The 26,846-nt window shown below is 35.8% G+C and overlaps 1 protein-coding gene across 1 annotated transcript in view; it reads right to left on the bottom strand.

Annotated features, from left to right (window-relative positions):
* Positions 1-26,846, bottom strand: part of cnksr1 (connector enhancer of kinase suppressor of Ras 1) — a 65,965-nt gene that overhangs the window by 18,642 nt on the left and 20,477 nt on the right. Inside the window, exons 7-17 of the mRNA XM_051919083.1 lie at positions 25,145-25,204; positions 19,908-19,976; positions 14,064-14,156; positions 10,538-10,614; positions 7,292-7,455; positions 4,836-4,999; positions 4,605-4,638; positions 3,737-3,909; positions 3,016-3,089; positions 2,704-2,775; positions 741-814 (exon numbers count right to left, since the gene is read on the bottom strand). Of these exons, the coding sequence (XP_051775043.1) occupies positions 741-814; positions 2,704-2,775; positions 3,016-3,089; positions 3,737-3,909; positions 4,605-4,638; positions 4,836-4,999; positions 7,292-7,455; positions 10,538-10,614; positions 14,064-14,156; positions 19,908-19,976; positions 25,145-25,204 (1,054 nt within the window). The remainder of the gene's footprint in view (positions 1-740; positions 815-2,703; positions 2,776-3,015; positions 3,090-3,736; positions 3,910-4,604; positions 4,639-4,835; positions 5,000-7,291; positions 7,456-10,537; positions 10,615-14,063; positions 14,157-19,907; positions 19,977-25,144; positions 25,205-26,846) is intronic.

Here is a 26,846-nt window from a genome sequence, read left to right as displayed (position 1 = left end):
GATATTCTAATTTTATGACCAGCACCTGTATGTGTATGTATATATATATATATATATATATATATATATATACACACACACACACATACACACACACACACACACACACACCATTTATATATATCTAACAACTGAGTTAGTTTTGACATTTTATACAATCACTTTTTCTATCAAGGTTTAAGTAAATTAATTATTAAGACAAAAAAAAAAAAAAAGAAAATGCATCTGGTGTGAATTATTACAGTATTAGGCCATTCTTTATTGCTAAAACATCTAGTTTTAGTACAACCATGTTTCATCAACGAAGAGACATGGCTCCGTTTTTCAGTCTGGTCACTCCATTTTTCATTTGCACCCAAGAGATGCTGAATGAAAGAGTGTGTGTGTGTGTTTACAGTATGTGTGCTGTGCGTAAATGTTCTGTAGTGGAATGGTGTTTCATATCATTTGGTTTTGCCTTCTGCCCAATGCTACCTTGATGAACATAAAAAAATAGATTTAGAAAATTAAGTTTTGGAAATGCACCTCTACACATAATGATGGTTCTGAATATGAAATTGAAAAGGTTTGATATTTCCATCAAGATATGCCTTTCCAAAAGCTAAAGGGAAAAAGGCAAAAATGGTGAAAAACTGAGCATGGACAAATTTTCGAAACAAACACTGTAGTGTATATGCACTTGTTGATGCAAAAAATGACAACACACTGTACAATTATTGACCATAGCATAAATGTACTACCTTCTTCCTTATTTGGGAGATTCTTGCTGATGCGCTTACAGTTTTTAATAGCAGTTATCAAGCAATTGATCCATCTGAGGAAACAGAAGAAAAAGCAATGTGTTAATAATCAAGGTCTGGGTAAATATCCTGTGAAATAAAGTAAACTTGCTTGTGACCAATTTTTTGCCAGATTTGTAAATATCATTGTCCTCTGGATCTCACAGCTGAAAATTTTTGTAAGTGGGTGTAGCCTTGAAACTTACAATTACAGATAATAGGAATATAAATTACGCGGCACTTGTCATTCTTAAAGCAGTTTCTAGAACGTAAAGAAAACTATTAAGTCAAGTCAAGTTGGGGAGCATGCACTGGTACAGCACATTTTCGCACCCACCACACGACAAAATAGCTCGGGATCCCGGTTGGCAACCCCCAAGGCAGACACGCAGTCCAGTCCCATCCTCTGGAAATTACCCCCTATCTGCAGCAGCCAGGTGTTATGTGGGCCACTCGTGTCCCCAACAATGAGGATCTTACAAGCCGGATCACCCTCGGGGAAATGTGCCACATGGCCATAGTGCCGTAACCGACGCTCCCTCACAATGCAGGTAACGTGCCTCATTCGGGACTCCATGAGCAACCGCTTATTCGTCACAAAGTCAAACCAACGGTACCCAAGATTTTTCCAGAGAGACACAGTACCAAAGGAGTGCAGTCTTCGTCTCAGGTCACTGAACAGCGTCCATGTCTCGCAACCATATAGCTTGACAGGAAGCACCAGGACTCTAAAGACTTGGACATTCGTCCTTTTGCATAGAAATTAAAGGAAAGTGTATTGTTCACATTACAGCATTAAAAAAAAGACAAGGCGATATATTGAGCAGAACTATTTGAGGCGGTGTTGCGGTTTTCACAGTAGAAAGCAAGCAGCATTAATCATTTTTGTTTCATACTGAAGATTTAAGTAATAAATGATGCATGTGCCTTGTTTTCCTTTAGCAGAAGATTAAGCTCAATTTTATCTTCAGTATTGAGTATTAAAAAATTCCTAATAAAATTCATTCTCCAGGGCCATGTGATCAGCAAATAAGCAACGTTCTTTCTATGCTGCATCAGTTCATTATCCCCCTCCAACCTCAAAACTTACATTTAAAGTCTGGCAGTTGTAAAAACAGTCAAATAATCATTCCAACACATCTTTATCATTTTCTTATCTGTTGCAGTCTGCAGTTTTACTACACCAAGTATAATACACTTTTCATGAAATGTGTGTGCCAATTATTCGCAAAACAATTTTGTAATTGCATTCACTGTTCAGGGACATTATGTAAAAATAATCAGTGCTTAAATATTTGCCAATTTTATATACCACCAATGACAGCTACAAATGAAATTAATTTTGACCTAATCTTAAAATTACTCCAGTTTTCTTTCTGAAATGAGATCTGATTATATTTTAACATCATGTTTTATTCCACCGTTTCAAAGGGTTTAGAGTAATGAGTTTAAAAAAAAACAAAAAAAAAAACAACAACATACAGAGATACCATGTCATACAACTGAAGTGCTGGTGTGTTAAGATACATAAGTCATGGAATAAAGCAACTTTAACTTAAAACCACCAAGCTACAGGGTTCAAATCAGTCTTCATAGTTACTGGGACTGCACTGCCGATAAATTCAAAGAAAATACCCCCAACTTTCTTTTACTACTTTTTATTGTTCTCAATTTAACTTATTATATGTAGCACTCGCCAAAAAAGCCGGTACTAACAGAAATAAAAGCTAACAAAATAGAATATTAACTGAACCAGAAGACAATTATGTTACAATATTACAGAACTGAGATCAAACTGTGTAAATGATAAATGCAATGAATCAGATCTGGGATTTGAACCTGCCACCTGGTGGTTTATAAAATATTTATCACTACCTATTGAATACTATGCATAAATGTATATTGTTTCTAGATTTGTACCTACTTGCTCATGTCACTGGCATTGTCTGCAGCAAAATAAAATGATTTGAACTTCTCATGGGCAATTCTGTACACACTAAAAAAAGAGAGACATGTTTGAATCAGTAATTCAAGATCAAGAATAATACATGAATAATAAGCATCTGACCATTAATTTAATGCAAATTGAAAGGTACAATTTGAAACAAAAAATATTTACAAAGTAAAAACTAAAATGTAAAAATATATGAAAGAGGTTTGCAGCTGTGAAAATCTGAACCAATTAAAAAAAAAAAATAATGGCTAAAATACTTGACATAAAAGTTTTAATACTCACTACTTTCTTTTGTGTTCACCAGCACTTTCAATTGTATAAGTTGCTAAGTTTACAAAACCCACTGCTTTTTCCTCCTGTCAATAAAAACATTAAAACAAAAACATTGTCTCCACATTGTTTGAGAAAGCAGAAGACTCAGTAATGTTAGACTGTTCTAAAGGGGCACAGGAGCACAACTAAAAACAAGATTTTATCAATCACTTATATGCTACTCTTTATATAGCACTTTTCAGAGTTGACACTGCCACAGACCTTTACAAAAAAATGCACACATACTAAAATCAAAAAGAAATGGGTAATTTCAAAGAGGCAGTATTAATCCTAAAGGGAAACTGCAGTGTTATAGCAAATGACACACAAAAAGCATGGACAAGTAGAAGGACAAGGAACAAACCAAAAGAGACTTTCAGAAAGTGAGTGAAAAATACAGAAAAAGCATAGAAATAGAAAGTGAAAAATTTGGAAGACAGAAAAAAAGTGGACACTACTGTGGACAAATACTGTGCACAGGACTGTCATTTTCCAACTATTACAAAAGCTCTAGTCAAGGTCTACAGAAAACAAAAGGGCTGGCTCATGATACTATTGATGACTGAATGATGAAGAATTAAAATATATAAAGAATGAAAAAAAAAAAAAAAGTTTACACCAGAGAACCTATAGGAATATGGTCTATGAGGAGACCACTCTGTATTTCCTCACACCTTAACTATAGACTCACCTGCTGGCTCTCATACCAGTACAAGGAGTGGCCTTTAAGCACACACCAAAAGTGCTGCCACTTCTGTGTCACAAACATGCTACCTTCCTTCTTCTTCCAGAGCCAGCCATCACAGTCAGGTTTCCCCAGTTCTCTGCAAGATATACGTCTGCGGCTGGCAGAGCTGCGCATGCCTACAGAATAAAATTCATAAAGATCCGTTGGTTTAGTGTTTACATAAAAACACTAAAGTACTGTATCTCTTTCACTATTTAAAATCTAAATCTCTGTAGAATCTTTTAGAATGGACACTTGAATGGTGCGTTAGGGACATAACACCAAAACGTTTTAAAAAGGCACAGCCAGCAATGAACACTACAGTTATCTTAGCCTGGATACTTAGCCTTAGCATTAAAAGGGGAAGTTAGTAAATAGGGTGGGCAGTTTCTGCATCTTTCCTTTTCAGGTCTAAATTTTAAATGAAACACTTTTCTTCTAATATTTGGCCCCATTATTTCATTGTTATTTAGGTTTACTTTACAACTGTTTTCTTAATACCATTAACTTGTATTCATTACTTCTTTGGCAATACATGCACATTTCACTTGTTGTTTGCCTTACTGTTTATTGAAATTTGTCCCCAACCAAATATAAAATCACATACTTCCACATTACTTGACCAAACCTATTTTTAAGAACTGTTCAGTTATTCTTTTTAAAATAGAATTCTTCAGCAGATTTACAAAGCTGATGTGCTAGAAGGAAAACACACACACACACACACACTACCTTCCTCCAGAAATCTTGACACTTTCTCCACTCATTACATTACAGCAGTTGCTAAAAAGTGAACAAAAAAAAAAAAAAAAAAAAAAAAGATGCTTCTCACCTTTGGTACTCTGTTTTCTTGAAGTTGTGTTGTGCTTTAGAAACAAAACACAAAAATATTCTTAAAATATTTTAGTGAACATGAATCCCTTATATCTTTCACCCAACAGCAACTTATTGTTAGGCCAATATTAAAATTTAATTCAAAGAGAATATAAAATACTGTAAAAGAATATTTGAGATAAAAAACTGTTCTTCATTTAAATACATCTTAAACTCCACAAATATTTACCCTTTGTTCTGCCACCTCAGGCTCCAAAGGCAAAAACTGTTGGCTGTCTCTTTGGTGCCAGGTTCCTCTGCGTATTAATTCAGGACTTTTTGAATGATGAGCAGAAATATCCGAAACCTCCGAGCTGATCGAACCGATACTGCTGCATTCAGACCGTGGACTTTCTAAAGTGTTTATAAATAAATAAGACACTAAAAATACAATGACCACAAAAAAGTGTACTCTTTCTACAAAACTCATCATATTTTAATCCTACAAAACACTTGGAACTTTGCTGCTTGAAGAAATGTGGCTCATATGCTTCTCATGAAACATAGCACTCCTGATCACTATGCAGAGGGTCCTGCCACTTTTGTCCTGCCAAGTAATCCACCTGTGCAATGTGGTTCTTTTCCCGACAGCCATTCCACATGCTCATATCAACCTTGTTGTGTGGCCACGCTACCACTTGCTGTGAGAGGCACCTGAAGCCCAATTACATGGCAGAAGTAGCCTGCATCTCTAATTCCTGGGTCATGTTATGTGAATCACGTAAAAAGCTTTCAGTTAATACAAAGATAGATAAACTACTTGATTGGGAATTTTAGCTAGTGATTACTACAGTATATAGAATTGGGTGAAGTGACATATTTTGCTAAATCATCTAAATAATAAATAAAATATAGCAAATCTACTGACTGACCTCCTTTTCTATAGTACAATCTATAATCACATAGTCCTTGGACATAAGATGATTAGATGAAATGTCCAACTGTTTGTAATTACAGTATGTCTCAGGAGTTCAGGATAAATGTAAATGAAATAGGGACCAATCAGGGGTTCTAAAAAAATAAATAAATAAATAATACTGAAAATTTCCCAAAGTGCATAATTTTCATTTGAAAGAAAAAAAGAAAATATTGCACAGTTGTTAATCTCTATAAAAAATGTGCATATTGTGTAACTCAGTTATGTATTTTGAACAAGACACTAGTCAGTGAGGCTACCAAGAGACTTGTGGCAAATCTAAAGAAATGAAACTACAGGCTTTCATTGTTGGAATGGAAGAAACTCTATAGACAGAAAAAGATGTTTGCGTGCTTCACAAAACTGTGCTCAATGACAAAGTACTAATGATAATAATAATAATAATAAAAAACAAAAATTAAATCACTTGTATAATATTTCATTTTGATATAGCCAGAATGCCTATAAGAGACTATGAGGCCAAGTGGATTATTAAGACTGCTCAGATGATTAATTTACCTTTTTGGCTTCGGCACCAAGCACTATTTTTGTAGCAATACTGAGAACACTTGACTCAACTTAATGATCTGCAAATTTTGCACTGCAGCATATACTATGAAGAATCTAGGTCAGTAATTAATGACAAACAGTAGGTCAAGTAAATTAGCTGTACAGTATTTTTAATCATGATAATCAGAGTACATTAAAGCTAAGGTTTGTAGCACTTTTGCTTCAGGTTCTCTGACAGCCTTTTGCCAGATGCAGGTTCCAAATTACCTTTCTTTCATCATAACTAAAACTGGCTCTGCATCACTGTCAAGCCTCCATATCTACGGTTTACAAGACAAAAAGTCAGTGCCCATCAGTCTATTCTATAGAAAAATTTTACCATATCAAGAATGGCAGGCAATACAAGATTGTATGTTACACAAGGAAGAAGTGAAACATGCATCATATGAGATCACTTAAAATTCTGATATATAGTCAGTCAATTTTAGTAAGATTCAACTTCCATTACAGTGTTGTAAGGATCCTGAGGCTATTCTAGTGGCACACAGGGGGGGGGAAAAAAAAAAAAAAAAAAAAAAAAGTAACCAGCAACATTAACAGGACCAGGCAGCCAATTACAAGACATTCTTACTTGCACCTAACCACAGCAACCATAATTGGACCCTTGACCCCTCCAATTCATGTAGGGTGGCCTATAGCCTTTCTGTCACACTGCCTCTTTTATCCAGGGCAGAATCTTTCACAAGACTTTCCTGGCATTCTTCTTGAATTGCATCTTACCAACTATAGCACAACCTGGTATTGATTACCTATATGTTGAATACTTGATACAAATAAGAAATCTGAAACACTAGATAAACACAGACAATAAAAATATGAATGACACTTATATTAATCATTCCACAATGTCATCAACAACAGTAACAAATTGGGCAAGGGTTGAAAGATGAGACTGATTTGAAACATAAAACAATCAAAAATATAGTCAGTACTGCATCCCATACATTTGTGTTTTATTCACGCTAACTTTAAAACAACAATAACAAAATAAAAAATTACAAAGTAATGTATAACATGAATTACAATTTCCTTGTAAATAATGAATGTAAATACTGCACACACTGCACACGGATTGTTTTAATTTGGAACATGGCTACACATATTTGTCCATGTGAATAACAGAAAATTTAATTCAAAAGTACATAGATTCACAATATTACCAGGTTCATGAAGATCTAGCTCACTCAAGTGGTCCTTTTCAGATTGGGAGCCAGCATTGGATGAGATTATCAAGGCACTTTTCTTGGATTCTTCAAATAAGTGTGTCTGTGATCCCACTTCTGAAGTGTCCTTTACTTTGTTGTCAAGTTCCTCACGTTCACCTCTTTGCAAATAAAGATAGAAACTCATCAAAAATCAGTATCATTAAAAAAAAAAAAAAAAAAAAAGACACAGGGTTATTTAAAATCCATTTACTTTTGTGGACCCCGCACATAACACCATTTTGCAGCTTGTCACTCATTTCACCAGTAAATGGTGTCCAAGATTACAGGGCTGCAACTGAAGTGAGTATGTGTAATAGCTGTCAAATCTGTCACTATTGTCTGAAAGCTAGCATGTGAATGAGTCAAGGATTCTACCGTCTTTTCTTTTTTTTTTTCTTAGTTGATAAATTACTCATTAAGGAAAATAGTTGAAAAACATTTCTGTTTTTCTGACTAACAAATCTCACAGGATCCTGGCTAGTATTTAATACATTTGTTGGTGGGATGGCTAGGGAAAGGGAGACTGAGTCACAGCTTGTAGAAAGATGCAGAATATGGGCATTTTTTGATTCTAAAGTTCAGTTTTTTTGTAAACTAATAAGCTGAATAATTAAAAGCTTGGTCTTTAAATTCCAATATAATAAAAATTAACATGGTTAGAAAAAAAATGACAGAATGTTTGCAATGAAATCTGCTTGAAAAAATAGTATATGATAAAGTATGGCATGATACAGCAGATCCTTACACTGCTACCTGACTGGTTCAAGACCATGGGTTGCAAATCCCATACAGGTCAATGTCTTTCTGGAGTTTTCACATTCTGTTACCACACTTACTCTCCTTATCTGGCTACTCCTTATTTGCTCTATAGGAGAGAGAGTCGTAGTCCAGTGATGAAACTGCGTCCCAGCTAAGGCTGGTTTCTGTTTTGCACCAGATGCTAGCTTAATTAAGGCTCCTGCTTTCGGGTACGCTGTAATAATTTGTAAAAATAGTCAGCCATTCTTACATTACAAATTCTCATTCATTAAGTAAAATTATATAGTCCAACAGCCAAGATGGCAGGCATAACCTGCATATCTGTACAGCATAGGAGGAATTTACACCACCTGGACAGAAATCCAAAACAGAAAGGCAATTTATGTTTGAATTTTAATGACTCCCATGTTTATTAGGTAGTGAAGAAATAAGTTATCAGCTGAAGACAAACATTCAGTTGCCTCCTGGAGCAGCTCATGACAAATTACTCACAATATTAGCAAAAATATTTTGAATATTCTTAATGTCTTTTCATTATTATTATTATTTTTATACAAGCTCTAAGACATAATTACAAATATTAATGTTATCTTTGCTTTTTCAGTAGCTGGCTCATTTTTAAATTTTATTATTATTCTTTCTTCTCTTCAGACTGCTAAAAAGAAAAATATTTTTAGCTCTTTTAATACAAAGTTTTAATTAAAAAATGTGTCTCAGTACCACTACAAAATTCTTGAATGGAGAATAAACCTACTGAAAAAGTACATAACCTAGAATTTTGAACAAATTTAAGTAGGCTCGCCTAAAATATAAATATTTATTTTTTGGGGACACTGAGGTTACAATTCTGATCGAAGAATTTAGATTGAAAAAGTTCTTTTAAGGATAAATTGAGACAGCATGTCTCATGATATTTTTATGTGAAGATAAAAGAAGATCAAAGTAATGGCCATGGAGAGTAGAATTTGTTCAGTACAAGTGCACTATCATAAATAAGGTTACAGTACAAACTAGCATCAGTAACATTATGCAAGAATGTGTGCTGTGCAGCAATTGCTTTCCATGTGAATTAGCTGCTTTTCTTTCTTTGCAGTGAGCACAATGATGATATTTTAGGTTTAAAGGGGACCTCAAAGTCTGCTAGGATTTATTTTATTAGTATTGCTTGACCATCCTCTTGTATTGTAAACAATTCACTATGAAACGAAGATGAGAGAATTAAACTAACTGCTAAACTAACTAATTTTAAATCCTGTGTGTTTCAGGATACTGAAGTGAGAATAACTTCTAATCATTCTTCTAAATATTACCTCTAAATTGCATTTATGTGAGTACCCGTACCCTGTGAAAGACTAGTGAAAAACAACACTTAAATGGTATGTCCATAATAAAAAGTAAAAAGAAGGTTAACGTGAAATGTTTGAAAAGAAGACTATTTATATTACTCATACTGTATATCCAATTTAGGGTTCTGTGGAGCCAGTGTATGACAGTAGCATCTAGCTACAGATAAGAAACCATTCCAAATGGAACTCCAGTACACAGCACTGTTCACAAAAACAGCAACACACACACTCACAGTGTAACAACAGATATGCTAATCAACCATGTAGCATCTCTATGACACTACGGGTTGGGGGGGGGGGGGGTTGTGTGTGTGGAGACTTTTACAAACATGGTAAGAATATGAGCAATGGCACTTTTAAGGAATTGAACAGGAGTCTAGGACAGCAGGGGCACTAATACACTTAAAATATGTACCAATATTAAAAAAAAGGCATAGTGATTTTATACTGGTAATTTCCTCATATCTGCCAGGCTAACTAAAGTATTTGACATCAAAGAATGTAGATGGTCTGTTGAAATATACAGTTTCATAAAATCTGCAAAGTCATGTACAGCATGTACTGTATAAGGGAGGAGCAACCCTTCTCAGACTTCTCTAAATGAAAAATGAAAAAGTTACCCATACCTTGCACCTTTGTGATCTCACATACCCCTAAATAAGGCATGTAAACAACTTGAGAGCATGTAAACTCTCTAAGCAGGAACTCCAATGTAGAATAGTGATGTAAAATAAACTCTGGTCCTTCATCTAGCCCTTTTCATTCTCCAGAATTTAAATGTCCTTTAAAATTTCTCGGATGTAAAATATCTTATTTATAATTTAGTCCTTGAGAGGATGTAGTGGTCTTGTTCTGGCTTTACACTTTTATTAATTATAGTGCACGTAGAATAAATGCAGATTTATCATCTGAAATCTTCCAGAGTTTAATTCTGTGAAGCAAAATAGAACACCTAACAAATTAGGTTATTTTGAGGTTGTGAAAAGCAGATGAACACAATAAGATGCAAGTACTGTGCTAAGCAAGTACAGTATTGCTGAAACATTTAGACAAAATGTAAGGAAGGTAATATGAAACAAACTAAAAATGTACTTACTTGGACTGTTGTGTAAGAGCTGCAATCACAGAAGTAAGCCTCTTGAATATTGTAGAAGATTCTGAAACTGCACGAACCTACAGCAATGAAATGACTTGTTACACATCTGAAGTTGCAGTACAGCAAGATCATTTGCAGAAGGATTTTCTCTGTTTAGTTGAATTGTCGTAGAAACACAAAAGCAGGAACCCATATTTCCTGCTGAATCAAGACCACTTAATGGGTTTGTTTTTTTCTTTTGCTGTTTTGTTTCCCTCCTAGCAGTGACAGGTTTCATTATCACCACAGTCTAAATATCCTCCAATTTACTTTACCCTGCTTTGACTGGCACTGAATGCCTTATACTCAAGTAAAGAGGTTGTTTACCTGACTGACTGACTGACTGACTATCTTCGGTAGTCTTTCTTCTTAATATTATTATTATCAAAATACTGAAGACAATAGCAATTTCATAGTTTTTCCTTTATCAGGAGTTTTGGAAATTGCAATATGAGGAAGAGGCCTTGGCTTAAACAAAAAACACAAGCTGGGGGCATCTCGTAAAAATAATTTCTCAGCTTCCCATTGAGGGTCAATAGAGCACAGCTCACTAGGAGGAGATCCAGCACATGCTGGAGGGATTAATTCAACTGGCCCAGACGCTATTGGGAATTCCTCAGAAACAGCTGGTAAAAGAAAATCTGACTGCAATTCTAAAATTGTTACAGAAAACGAGCAGACAAAAACGATGTATGTGACTGTATTATAGATAACATGGTGAATTAGTGGTTACTGCTACTACCGCATGGATTCAGCAGTTTGAATCTTGCACCTGGTTGTTGTCTGTTTGGAGTCTGTTTGTTCTCCTCCTTTTCTACATTTTTTTAGGTTGTATTATTTTATGAGAACATCACTAGAATCTGGAGAAAAAGGACTTTTTGGGGTACTAAGGTTTCAGTTTTTCTTTTGAAATGTGATTCAGTATAATGTATAAATGTAAGAGACATGGGTCTGTGTATTTTCTTGTGAGTAGTCCATCTTATGGATTGATGTTTTGTCCAGGGCTGGTTCCTGCCTTGCTCTCAACACTGCCTGGATATGTTGCTACCTCTGAATTGGATTAAAAAGTTTTAATAGTAAAATTACTTATAAAAATACAGGATCAATTTTATTTTTCATAGTTGTGGCATTATTGTTATTAGAGAAAATTCTGGAAATCTGCTTAACAAATATACAGAAGATATGAAAAATGCTACACATCTAAATTAAAATGTCACATGTTGTTATAGGGCTGAAATCATGACAAATGGCAGAATTTTTTCACTTCTAATATTTTCTAACAAATAATATTTACCTGAAAATCAAAAAAATTGAACTTTTTGTGCCTTGCTCTACATTCCACTTAGAATGGGGACTGTAACGGTGTTCAGATTTAACCAATCACATTTGAAATCATATACATAAATAATTTGCTTTCACAGCAGAATGCCAGCCTAAGTGACCCTGCTTGGCCCTACATTACATCAGCTATGTCCCTAGGATGTTCTAAAGGTTTCATGGTTGCCTAGTGCAAAGATAACAATGGTCCACAAAGAATTAATATATGATCCATGAGATATTGTTGAAAAGATGTGAATCACGAAAGAAATATACCAGAATGTCAATGACATTACTTCCATCATCCAACACTGCACGTATACCCTTTCAAAAGTGGAGGATGCATGGCTTATTCAGGGCAGCCCAAACATCAGGATTTTCTCTAAAACGGACTATGTAAGCTCATCAGCGAGGCTTCACACAAGGCCAATTTCACACTTAATGGAGAAGCAACTTACTAGCTATTCTATTTTATATATTCTCCAAAAGTCTAAGCAATGGGGTAAGGTGGGTGTAATGGAAGCCATTTATTAAAAAAAAAAAAAAAACACCCTAGTCTGTCCAGACACAAAACTTCCCAAACCTTTATCATTAAAATGTCTTAATATGTGGTGGCCTTTATTCTAAAAGATATGTTTCACATAAAGCCAACACAGCCTGTCACCCAAACAACGCACTAACTACTCTCATGGAAGGTGGTAATATCAAGCTAGGGGGCTACTTCTGTTCAGCATGAATAGGGGATCTGGTCAACACAGAGGAGGGAAAATTAGAAACTTCAAAATGTCAAACTATATGGCAGTAAATACGCTGCACTGTGCCAGAAAATCCCAGTTAAAGGACACAACACCATTGGAAAAAGAGGGCCAACAAAAGCAAGAGTTTACATAATAAAAACCAAGGTCAAAGCCCAAGAATAGGCAAGTCACAGTGAGGGACTATATAAAACCTATGGTTTTGCTTAAAGTCGTGGCACTGGCAAAATAAATCTTGCAGGGTCCTACCCCTCCCCATTTCATATTCACACAGTCATCTAAGCCTCATACTTTTCTTGTTATTTGGTGGTTTTCTGCTTTGAAGTTTAGGTTAAGGAGGAGGGAGATCATGTGAATGGAGAGGTGTATTGAGAATGCACTGTGGGTCACTCACATCATGTCGCTCTGTCTCTTGCTTCCTGTCTCACAGCTGTTGGCCTGACAGCAACCCACCATGAAATGCCCTGGTAGCCCCAATGGCTAGTCCATCCCTATTCACATTCTATATAACCAAGGCATTAGAACATAAATTTTATGCCTAAAAATTTCATTCTTTTTTACATAAACATTTTCTGTTACAAATTCTTATTTATGATGAAAATAGTCTGAAAGGAGTTCTTAAAATTTCTTCCAGAACAAAAGCTGAAATTTCAATATGAATGTCTGCACTTTTGATATCCACTATATACATACCCCAGAGAATATGCCTGACATTATATACAGTGCTGAATAAAAGCTACTTCAGTAACATTACACACATGCATGTTTTTCAAGAAACAGAAAAGAATGTGAATTTTCATAAATACATCTACTGAAGATCTGTCTTTTGGTTTAGTTTAGTTCTTGTCACCTACTGTGACGTCTTTGGTCCGGCAAGAAAAGTAAGACCCATGCTGTTATTATAAATTAGTTTCTGGCATCGCGTTATTTCTATTTATCTTGATACTCTTTTCTACTATCCTAGGGGATATTTCATTGTCAAAAATACCTTTCAGGTTTTTACTCATTTTTATTCACTTTGGTTTATATTTAAGATGCATGTACACACTGCTTCAGAGTGGGCACATGTGTTAACATTTACCCTCTTAAAAACATTTCAGTTTCAATAAATGCTCAGCAAAACAATGTTTTACTATTTTCTTTTTAAACTCTGGTTTGCTCTTTGTACAATATTATGGCATACAGTTCTTCTGAAATCACAACCAGTCAAAATGGACAATTTCATCCTTGAAATTTTGACATGATAGTACCCCGACAATGATGACTCTTTGATTTAAAGTCATTTGTTGGTTAGGTTATATAGCGTCTCTCTCACACAATGGCACAAAATAAAGGCTGATCTGCCACAAACAACTGCTCTATCCATATAGAATTCAGTTTATTTGTAGTCTACGCAACCCAGGCTGTGGAACTACCTGTGTTGATTTGGGAATTTTCTTCAGTACAAGAGTTACTGTGTTAGGATCTTCCTGTAGTTTGCCGATTAATTTTTTTCTGTTCCAGCCCACCTAAGAAAAAAAAGGAGGGGAAATTAATCATTATGCAGTAAATGCTTTTTCCGTTTATTTTTCCTTATATGTGATCAAAAAAAAAAATACACATTTTATTCATTAATCCTTAAATCTTATTTGCCATGAGCACCTAATCAAAATACAAATTTGACAGTGCTTACTTTGAAGACTGGCCGATGCAAAAATGTACAAAGAGCCTATTTATTTATTCCTGGGTGCTCTTTTTGAAAAAGTACATGAAAAAACACTAGTCTCCTTAGGAATCTGCAAAATTCTGATACAAATTCAGTATTATGCAATGTTTCTTTGATCTGGTGTAAGCCATCTAGTGTAATGTCTCCCATGTTTTTAAACATACACAAAATTAAACCTCTGTGGTAAAGAGAATATATGAGATCTTCTTTCGGCTGCTCCCGTTAGGGGTTGCCACAGTGGATCACCTTCCATATCTTCTGTCCTCTGCATCTTGTTCTGTTACACCCATCGTAATAGGTTCTTATTCTGCCACTCATTCTTATCAGTTCAATTACTCTTTTAGAAAAGTAAATATTCAACATATAAATTGGATTTATAAACAAAGACTAATAAACTTTAAGGTACTAGACTGAAGGCAAAACATAGCCATATTCTCTAGCTAGTTAATATGTCCTGACGCAAAACATCGAACTGTTCTGCAATACTGCATCTTCATTCAGGCTTAAATAGAAAAATGCAAAAACGTCTGAATCTGCACAGGTGTTTAAGTATGGGAAAATGGAAAAAATTATTTACTTTTAGATTTTTGTTCTTCTCTGTTTAGCAAGTAATCAGATGTGACTTGCCGAGTGCACATACACACATGAGCACGCTCACACACAAACTCTGTATAAGAAATCATGCGGTCTTTTTTTAGGCTCTTATCAGCTCCTTATCTTACAAATACATTTTAGATTTTAACAATTTAATGAGCTACGCTACAGGTCATAAATAAAAATAGAATTATAATAAGACACTACTCTTAATTCTGAATGTTGCTATAGCATATGCTCTGCAAAAATAAGAACAAAGCATGTTTTACAACTGTAATTTTTAAAATCTGCTTTCTATTCTGAATACCATCCCAAAACAATTGATTTCAACTGTCAGAGCACAAACTGAAAAGAATAAACACAAACTGCACATTACGTTCTCTTTGCCTGAGATCATGTACACAAGTTCATATATAATGTGGTAATGATAATAATCATAAGCCTAAATATACCGTCATGGTTTATTTGTCTGCCGTTTTGAACATGCTGTTGTATAATACCATGCAGTGCAGCAGTGGGGGTGTTATTTAACCGTTAAATACTTGAAAGGGGCAAGTGCCATTTTGACATTTCCGTCTACTCTGTAGAATGAGAAATTTTGCAGTAAGAGTGGCCTCCAGCATTATGGCAATCACCTATACTATGACTCAAGAGACAGGCCTCCATGCGTGACAGAATGGGCAGAGGGGTAAAGGAGAAGACTACATAAGATAGATGCTACATTCTTCTTGATTTCACATGAGTGCACTAGTAATTTTTTTTTAGTTTGGTAAAAATTGGGTACAACATTTTTTTTCTTAAATTTTTCTTAAATGAAGAACACAGTATTCAATGTTTTGCAAGCCTATTAAACTGCAAGTTTGTTCTAATAGACAAAAGATCTATCTACTTAGGAGTGCCCATTGTGGTGTGTGGCCGGCTAAATATTCCAGCCCTCACCCCCAGGCCGCCAGATGGAGCTCTCCCAACAGCGTGGATGTTCCCCGAATTCCAGCAGGGCCTCATGGACTTTGTAGTTTATATGCACAGCCCTGCTGGATACCTTGGGGACCACCAGGAGTCGCTGTGGGGAGACTGCCGGACTCTTACTTGCCCTATAACCCGGAGGAGCGTCATGATCATGTGACAAGAGGAAACGACGTGCTTCCGGGTTGAAGAAAGGAGTTTTTATCTGACCCGGAAGTGTTCATGATCACATGGACAGAAGGGAGAAACACTTCCGGGTCAAGGGATATAAAGGACTCATGGGTACGCCCAGACATTGAGCTGAGCTGGGTGGAAGGAGGGCAACGCGTCTGGGAGTGGAGGATTGTGTATTGTTTATTATTATTGTTATTATTACTGAGTATTGTGGAGAGGAGGGTGCTTTGTGCACTGTATTGTCCAAATAAATAATAATTGGACTTTTATCTGGTGTCTGACGTCTGATCCAAGGGTTCAAGGGGTCACGGAGACCTCTAATCTATCACACCATATGAACATGGGAAAACAAATTTATACACAATCTATCTCACACTGAATAATATTATCCATTGTGCCATTTCTTATTCACTTATCCTGTATTAATAGTATGTATATTTAGTGTGAATAGTGCAATTCAAAATTAAGCAGCAAGGTGGCACTTCCCGCAGTCATTGTGTTGATCACATAGTCGCTGTCTGCATGTATTTTTCTCTAAATTTGCCCAGTATGAGTGAGTGTACATGTCTGTTCATATATGCTGTCATAGGCGCCAGTTACCCAAAACCTTAAAATTGTATCAACAGAGTTCAGCAAATGGATGGGTTAATATAAAAAAAAATCCTAGTATCATTATAACCTCCGACACTCATTTTTTAGTCCCTTTTCATGGATATCATTTTAACTCACAGTATATCTAGTTTTACTGTGTAGGGAAACTTAAAAGTATAAAATCCAACCTCTGCTATTGCAGGAGAGTCAAAAAAGACTCTCTTATTGCAAATGTGATTATTTAAGTGGAAATAGACTCCCCTTGTGATCACATTTAAATATTTTACACAATATGTTCATCTGTAAATTGCTATAAGCATTAAAAAAAATAAAAAACTGAGCCAGCGGGCTTCCATATGTTCAGTATTCATGCAAAACAGGACAGTAATAGAAAAGCAACTATATTATCAAACATGAGTTGTGCTTGGGAAGAGTGAAGGGCAAAATACTGTGCTCCACTAAAATCAGAAGAAGGATATCCTTCCATTTCTAGCATCATATTAAAAAAAAAAAAAAAAAAAAAAAAAAAAAAAAAAAATCAACTCTCCCAAACGAGAAAAGGTAAAGTGCAACTTATGATGATGTTAAATATATGCCAGAAATCTCAATATGAATAATAAACACAGTACAGTATATCTAAACACTATAGTACAGTTATTAGCAAATTCTGACATAATGTTCTCGATATACCTATTTTACTAAAAAAAAAAAAAAAAAAAAAAAAAAAAAAAATTTGCATGTTTTGTTTCTACCTATAATTCATGACATTACAATAATGTAATCATTTCAAAGGAAAATTGAAGAGGTATCTTCCTGTCAGTCTTGTCTGTGTAATATAAAAAAGTGCCCATAGATATGCGGAGTAATCAGCCATAGCCATATTGTGTGTTTTTTTTTTTAAATATATAAAACAGGACACAAATAATCCTGGGATGTTTTGTGTTCCATTTCTCCTTGGCCATTAAATTTAAATGTTACTGCATGTTCTTATAGGTTTGCTTTTTATATTGATTAATAGCACATGTGGTGGTCCCGGCCGGGATGCCCCTTGGATACTGGATCCGGGGGGAGCAGCCATGGGATGCACACTATATTCCCCGGAACATTTGGTGGCAGCCCCCCTGGGTTGCATCGGGCAAATATCTTGGAACACTGGAGCTCATCCTTGTTGGGCTCCGTGGCCACCACCAGGGGAGCTGCAAGGTTTCCTGAGCCCGAGTGGGTGGCAACGCAGCCACACCCAGAAGTGCAGCCTAATCTAGGTTAATTGCCACCTGGAGCACTTCTGGGTGAACTATAAAAAGAGAGCCTGCGGCCACTACTCAGGGAGCCAGAGTCGGGAGGAGGAGGACGATGACGACGATGAGAACGAGAACGATAACAACAACAAAGCTGCCTGGGAGTAGTGGAGGAGGAAGAGTGTGGTTTGGGGTGATTTACTTTGTGTGTTGTTTTGGGACTGTATGACACCGGGAAGACGTGCCCCACGGCTGAAGAAAAATTAAAAAAAAAACAAACAAAAAAAAAAAAAAACCTTTTTTTATTTCTACACGTGCCTCTGTTGTCAGTCTGTGTCGGGTCAATGCCTATATAGCGCCTTTGCCACACACAGTAGTCTGTTAGTGCTCTAAACTATGTGCTATACAAAAATACCTACTGACTTGAAGAGCCAAAAATCAGTTACATCGCCAATGCCCTTTTTTATTTAAACAAAGTAATAACTGACAGTTTGAAAAATGCATTAAGGAGCTGGACTATATGCCTCACACTGAATTTTGAAATGCCAATGCTGACTTGTAATAAATATTGTATTGTATTGGGGTGGATGGTACTGTACATTTTCTGCAAAGCTCTTTGGAATGATACTTGACATAAAACGCACCATGTTGAGCCCAGAAATTTAACATAACAATATCCCCAAATGCATTTAGTCTAATTTGTGGTTGGTTATATAATTCTAACAGCATAGGGTATAAGGCAGGAACAAACCCTGGACAGAGTATCAGTTCACTGCAGTGGCTAGAGATTTATTTTTGTGTTTCAAAATATTTTACATAGCTACAGTGGTTTGAAATGTTGATTACAAAAGAAAAGGCAAAATATCAAGCAGAACAGTTCAGTTTTTGTTCAAAAGATCTATAGATAAAATATGCTAGTATGCAAGAAAAATAACTTAAGAACAAATATGTTATTCACAAAAACATCAGTTTTTTTTAGCAAAAATAATGATTTTACATTGTGCTGTGTACTTGAAGATGTAAAACTCAGTAATTTTCCTTTATTGCTAAATGTCAGTAACTTAATATTGTGGTTGCTCCATTTCATTTAACTAAATTTATTGCCATTAGTGTTGTTAATAATTGCTATTTTTGTGATGTTCTTGCTGCACCATATTTATTTTAACTAAATGTATTGCTACTAGTGTTGTTAATAATTGTTATTATTTTTGTGATGTTCTTGCTGCACCATTTTTTTGTTGTTTGGCATGCAGCATAAAATGTCCTAGCATCACCTCTAAAAAAAATATGGTGGCATGCGTGGCAAAGTGTCCAAAATTTGGAGAAAAACAAAGACTGACTAGATCTAAAGCAGATGAAATAGCTAAAGAACAATTAAGGTCTAGTTTGTTTACCACAGTAATCTTTTATTCAAAAAAATAAATAAAATTCTTGGTTAGGTGTATAGTTTCTCTTGACTTCTGTACTTTGATCCTTTGAAGACAATATCAGTTCTCTGCTGCTCAATTTATTCTTAGGTTCATTTGTAGCTGCCTTTTCGAATAAGATATGCTTTTCCTCTTAGGTCTTACTAAACTGTAATAAGCCTAAGAATGAGAATACATATTCTGAAGTGTCAGGAGTGTGACTGCAATGTCCCATACATTACTATAATATAGTGGTAGACAGTGTTGTAAACTTTGTTCTGAGATTTTTCATGTAAGGTTGTCATATTCACTAATCACAGTGTCAGAGAGTGTCGATGTGTTGCATATTGATTAGCAAATGCAAGTATGAACTTCAGTGTACATGTGACAATAACGCCACAATAAACATGTTATTGCAGTTGTCTAGACTTGCCACTTAAAAAAGACTTCCCTCTTTTCCAAAAATGGCTTAAATTGACACATTTCCAGCTCTTATAAAACTAATCTTAATGAATCTTTATACAAGGGAAAACACATGGATTGCTACGGAGGAATGCTTTGGGATTTAATCAGTTGTCTACATACCACAACCTGGTTGTTGACTTGAATTACTTCATCTCCTGCCAAAATCTCCTCACACAGGTCAGCAGGTGACTGTGAAGAAAAAGAGAGAGTCCAGTTTGAGCAATGTGTAACACTTTAAACAGCATCTCCTGCACTACTGAATTAACTATATAGAATGCATGGAAGCAGCCCGACAGCTTAAATTAAAAAGATGACATCCAAGTGCTCATCCCATTAGGAAGCACTTTCACTATGTAATACTCCACACCTCCTGCATAACCCAACACTTCATTGTTCATAAGCCTACGATTTTTGGTATTTAAAAATCAACAAACCTGACAGAATATAACATTGCTTTCAGAAAAAGCAAATCATTTGGAATTTCTGACAAAAAGATCCTAACCATTAACAGACTTCTTCTGCAAGTAGGATTCTTACGATGAGAAGGAAACATTTATAGACCTATTTTCTGGGATTTTTTTGTGACATAAGAAAGTAAACCTATCCTAAAAAAAGGCCAAACCATACTGCCATTTAACGGTTTTTAAAAAACATAAAACACACAAACAATTTATCTCTTACAAATTGAAGTCACTAAGAATATGTTATTTTTATGCAAAACTTGTTAAGTATAATTTTCTTTCCTATCTTAACAAAAATACAGGGGAAAAAAAAGTTTGCAAATGTAAAAATCTAAATACTAACTGCAAATAATAAATGAAAAGCACTTACTAAAATCATTGAACAACATTCTTCTGAAAAATTCACACTAGTGTTTTTTCAAATATATGTAATATCTAAATTTGTTACCATCATTGAGCCTTGCAAAAAAAGCTTTAATAGCCTTCAAGTACGTGTAGTTTGACTTATCACCCATATTAGTTTGCTTTACTTTTGCTACTGCCTGAAGAGCCATACTTTACAAACAGCTACTGTATATTCTGAAGTCTTCTAAAGAATTCTAAGAATTCTAAACTAACTCCCTTTTAAGTATTGCTGGGAAAAATAACCTTAAATATCTTACAAGAGACAGCATTATATGAAATCAGTGCTACAGAATGGGACTTCATGCACTAATTTTCTGACCTTGCTTCTACTGTTTCAGAGTCACTAGGGGCCAAAGCACACCCCACACCCCTGGCCAGCAACCGCACTCATCATTATGCACAAAGCAGGGATCAGCTCGGAATGGGATGCAAGTCAGGGCACACTGACTCAGACAGGGCCAATCATACACTACATTGTGTCTGGTGTATGAGATTAAGCACAGAGTACCTGAAACAAAACACTCATTTAGACAGAGAATGTGACCTGTTTAGAAACTGAAATCAGACTTTTGCAGCTGACCATCACACCAAGTGATGGTCAGCTCCCCCCCTAAGTTATGAAATTATATTTGATCAGACTAGTAAAATTAAGGACCAAACGCAAATTGGTTCTTTTTTGGGTTTTTAACTCAATTTTGGTGATGTGGACATGAACTGTTTCAGGGTTTGTGCCTCTCATAAGAGCTATCTTTGTCAAGTGATTAGTTGTGCCATAGTGCAGCAGCTTTTTTTTTTTTTTTGAGTGTCTCACTGGCTTGTCGTGACCAACAGAACATATTCATTCTTTGCATTTTGAAAATGACAGTCCATTGCTCTCATTATCTGTGTGTTGGGCTTCTGAGATGAAGGACCAGAATATTCTTAATCCTCAGGTTAAACAAAAAAAAAAAATCCTTTGATAGCAGTATTACAATCTTGAAGCTTTCCTTATAAAACCTAACCTTTTAATAACACCTATCATCAGCAATAAAAGGTAATGCACAAATATAACTGCGCATACATAATGAAGAAAATTATATACTGTGTGTTCATAGATAAGAAGGAAAAAAAAAAAAGAAACACATTTTATAGTTGATATTTTATCCAGAAAAATAAACCATCTTAGTGGACATTTTGCATAAAAAGTCTATTGGTTTCTCCTACAGATACAGATTTAGAGTTTTTGAAGTTGGAATTTTGTTTTTCTTAGCTATATATATTCTTGCAAAAGCTATTTAAACATCTCTTCTTTTAAAATTAGATTCAGAATTATGAACATTTCCTTTCATTTGTTAGTCTACAGGTGTTTACACGGAATAGCCCAGAACTCAACACCAGGGGCCTCATGCATAACGCCATGCATAGAATTCGCACTATAACATGACATAAGCACAAAAGCCGAAATGTGCTTACGCACAGAAAAATCCAGATGCAGGAATCTGTGCGTTCGCCAACTTCCACGTTCTTCAGCTACATAAATCCCGCTCAGCGTGGAAATAAACGCACGTGCACGCGCTTGCTGTCCCGCCCCAACTCCTCCCAGAATTACGCCTCTTTGAATATGCAAATTAATATAAATAGCTCTTAAGCCCAGCGTTCCGTGAAAAGGCAATGGCAAAAGTACGAGGAAAAATATAAGAATTTCCGTGAATACCAAATGGAGGCAAAGAAAAACGTACTATTTGTTGGTTTAAACAGTTATATAAGCAAGAAAAGGAAGCTGATCGAGTGACATAGCGTGTCAGAGAAACTCGAAAGCTTAAGTTCACAAAGTCGCACAGTGCCCGAAATAAAAAAGTTGTCACATATCAAAGTCGACGTGAAAAGGCGACTCGTAACCCAACGTCTGAGTGTCATATGAAAGCTTATTAGGGTACAGTGGGGGAAAAAAAAAAAAAAAAAAGCACACAGTGTGAAAAAAAGCACGAAATGTCAACTTTAATCTCAAAATTTCCACTTTAATCACGTAGTTTGTCATTAAAGTAGATCAGAAACTTCATCTTAAAATCGTTTAATTTACTAGTTTCTCAAATCCCATCATAACTAAAGTAGCACTAGTAGTAGTAGTTAAATGCTTTGTTTTGTATTTGATCTTATATCTGCTCTATGTGCCTGAATCACTATGTGCTCTTCCTCCGACAGAATCCATTACGTTCGTAATATTACAGCTCTGAGTAATTCAAATACTGAGAAGTATACGTGATATCATTTTCATGATGATATGCGTTAAAGCATGTTATTAAACATGGGAACACAGTGGCACAGTGATTGTTCATGTCTTACAGCAACAAGATGCTTGCTGCGCCATGCGCGACCTTCAATGAAATGCTTTATTACAGAAGTACTGTCTTTTTCAAAACGTACTAACCCCCAATTCCTGTCCTTACTTTTCTTTCTCCAAATACCCAATCGCCACACAATCAGCTCTATAATAGACGTTAAGCCATCTGTATGCTTAGAACGGCGATTCTTCAAAATTTTTAAGGAACATTGAAATATCTTCATAGTACATGTTTAATTATTCTATCCATCTATCCTTCCAGTGTCGCGCCAGCCACAGCATGAAAACAGCACGAGGCAGGAACAAACCGTAACAAAGCTCAAGCTCACTAGCGCTGCGGCACCGTGTAATTAAAAGTTTTATCAGTATAATATAATCAACATTTTACTGCATTTCATCTTAAAAATGATATCGTCATCATATGTAAATACGTGCTTTATAAAGTGGCTCAGGTTGTGCAATATTATAACTGTATCAGAAGTACAATTACCTCACGGTAAGTTGCAAGTACTAACAGTTCTACAAGGAGAACTTGAGCCGCCGTCATGGATGTGGATCTAAGAAAGGGTAACCACACAGGAACAGTAGAACTGCTTTGACACTGGGTGCTGCCAAACAGAGAACTTGCGTACGACAGAGTACGAGGTACCATGGAAAAGTGTGTAGCTTTACACCAAGTGTAGGTTTTATACATCGCGATTTGAATGTGGAAACGGTCTTACGCAACATTTCTGCGCGTACGGACCGTTTATACATGAGGCCCCAGATCCTCATTTACCTTATACAAGACATTTAGGTGTCAAAAACCAAACAAATGCCCCAATTATCAAATTCTTACTGATGATCCGTTTCTTAGTATACAATCAAAAATGACAACTTGTATAAAGGGTGTGTACCTGGGTATGTCCCCAGTTTCATTCAAAGCCATATATATTATAACCACAAGCATTTGTTGGGATTGCAGTTTTTTTAAACTTCAGAACACTACGGCACTGACTATCAATAGCTGCTCTTAAATTTTTGCAAGTTTGTTGGCAGTTACATGAAGCTGGAAAAACCAATAAAAGGAGTGTAAATGCTTTTTGACGTAAATTTCTTAGTTTACTTTGAATACTTAACTAGCAAAGCAAAAAGCCCACTTCCTGCTCTGTAAAAAGAAAAGGAAAAAAAAAAAGTTTACTTTTTCTACATGGAGAGTTTAGTTTTTTCTATTTACACTCCCATAACCCACTAAGCATGGCGAGTAGTCGTATGACTAGGAGTAAAAGGCCCTCTACAATTGCCAGGCAAAACTGAAGAAACTCAAAGTGCCTGCACCACATATGTATAGTACATTTGTACTTTGTGCAATTCTGCCTAGTAGATTTGGTGATGTGGTCACTGTACAAGTAGAGTTTGCATGCTTTACCCATGATGAACACAAGAATTTTCTTTTAAACCCCTTGGTTTTCTCCCAAACTGTCCGGCAGGAGACTTTAGTTTGCACTGTGATAGATGTACAGCCAACTCTAGCTTATGTCCTACCTAGTTCTTATAATCTTAAGATCCACTTGACCTAGTAATGGAAGAAGTCAGCTTAAAAAAAATAAATAAATAAGATTGGATGAATAGACCAGTTATGCATTTGTTTTTAAAATATGCTCACTCATCCCAATCCACTTTCACATGTTCTTACTAATGCAAAAAAATGTAATTTAAGGTTTATGACGCTAAATAGTCCTATGCCTTTTAAGCATACTGTATTATTACAACAATAACCTTGAATATTAAGTAGCATTTTCAGGACGTAAATCATACATCTAACATTTTCTTCCTTTAAATAGATTTGCATAAGCACATGGATAGAAAGGTAGAATTGATGCGCTATAGTGGGTTAAACATCATTGTAATAATGTAATTAAACATTTTTTTTAAATTGTCCAAAATACACATTTGCATGAATTTAATATGGCTTTCACGTGAAATAATGAAATGTAATAATGAATTAGAATCATAAACAAATGCATAAATTTCAAAATGCTATATGTATTCTAAACATTCCATTTCATGAAAAGATTTAATTTTTTTTTCTAACCTTTCTTCCACAAAACTATATATACACACACACACACACACACACCACTCACAACTGGGGGGGCAACCCAAAAATCAAGCAAATAAATAGTAGCTACCTCCAGTTCTGTTCCAGTTATGAAATGAAGGTTTGATCCAGTGGATTTGATTTCAATGCCCTGTCAAGAAAACATAAATGAAAGTTTTCATGTACAGTATCACTTTTTTATAGACAATTATACAGGTGCCTTACCAGAATGTCTAAATAACTTAACACTCCTCTTTTAATAAAGAAAGAATGAAATAGGCTGGGTGTGGTAACTCATTTTGTACATAACTTGTTCCTGAAAAAACAAGTCATATCAGCATTTAGTTTGCACTCCACAGTCCTATCAGCAGGCGGCTGATCATAAAACGTCCTTGCTTTAAAACTTAAAAGTCTACACCTCCAGTCTTGTACACTTTTTTACTGATCCTCCTGAACACCCACCTTATCATACGTCTCCCTGGGCAGCAGTGTGCAGTACTTTCAGTGTTATTATGTAAACTATTATTATTCAAAAACTTAAAAAAGGAATACATAGACCGTAACCAGTATCACTACTTGATTGGACTGGTTTTATTTTATATATACAGTTAGGTCCATAAATATTTGGACAGAGACAACTTTTTTCTAGTTTTGGTTCTGTACATTACCACAATGAATTGTAAATGAAACAACTCAGATGCAGTTGAAGTGCAGACTTTCAGCTTTAATTCAGTGGGGTGAACAAAACGATTGCATAAAAATGTGAGGCAACTAAAGCATTTTTTGAACACAATCCCTTCATTTCAGGGGCTCAAAAGTAATTGGACAATTGACTCAAAGGCTATTTCATGGGCAGGTGTGGGCAAGTCTGTCGTTATGTCATTATCAATTAAGCAGATAAAAGGCCTGGAGTTGGTTTGAGGTGTGTTGCTTGCATGTGGAAGATTTTGCTGTGAACAGACAACATGTGGTCAAAGGAGCTCTCCATGCAGGTGAAAGAAGCCATCCTTAAGCTGCGAAAACAGAAAAAGAGTGGCAAAATCTACAGTTTGATACATCCTTAGAAAGAAAGCAAGCACTGGTGAACTCAGCAACGCAAAAAGACCTGGATGTCCATGGAAGACAACAGTGGTGGATGATCGCAGAATCATTTCCATGGTGAAGAGAAACCTGAAGAGAAACCTCTTCACAACAGCCAACCAAGTGAAGAACACTCTCCAGGGGGTAGGTGTATCGATATCCAAGTCTATCATAAAGAGAAGACTGCATGAAAGTAAATACAGAGGGTGCACTGCAAGGTGCAAGCCACTCATAAGCCTCAAGAATAGAAAGGCTAGATTGGACTTTGCTAAAGAACATCTAAAAAAGTCAGCACAGTTCTGGAAAAACATTCTTTGGACAGATGAAACCAAGATCAACCTCTATCAGAATGAAGGCAAGAAAAAAGTATGGAGAAGGTGTGGAACAACTCATTATCCAAAGCATACCACATCATCTGTAAAACACGGTGGAGGCAGTGTGATGGCTTGGGCTTGCATGGCTGCCAGTGGCACTGGGACACTAGTGTTTTATTGATGATGTGACACAGGACAGAAGCAGCTGAATGAATTCTGAGGTGTTCAGAGACATACTGTCTGCTCAAATCCAGCTAAATGCAGTCAAATTGATTGGGCGGCATTTCATGATACAGATGGACAATGACCCAAAACATATAGCCAAAGCAACCCAGGAGTTTATTAAAGCAAATTCTTGAATGGCCAAGTCAGTCGCCTGATCTTAACCCAAATGAGCAT

This window comes from Erpetoichthys calabaricus, chromosome 14 (genome assembly GCF_900747795.2).
Source record: "Erpetoichthys calabaricus chromosome 14, fErpCal1.3, whole genome shotgun sequence".
Lineage (NCBI taxonomy): Eukaryota > Metazoa > Chordata > Cladistia > Polypteriformes > Polypteridae > Erpetoichthys > Erpetoichthys calabaricus.
The sequence above is the reverse complement of the archived record's forward strand: the minus strand, read 5'-3'. Positions and strand labels throughout refer to the sequence as shown.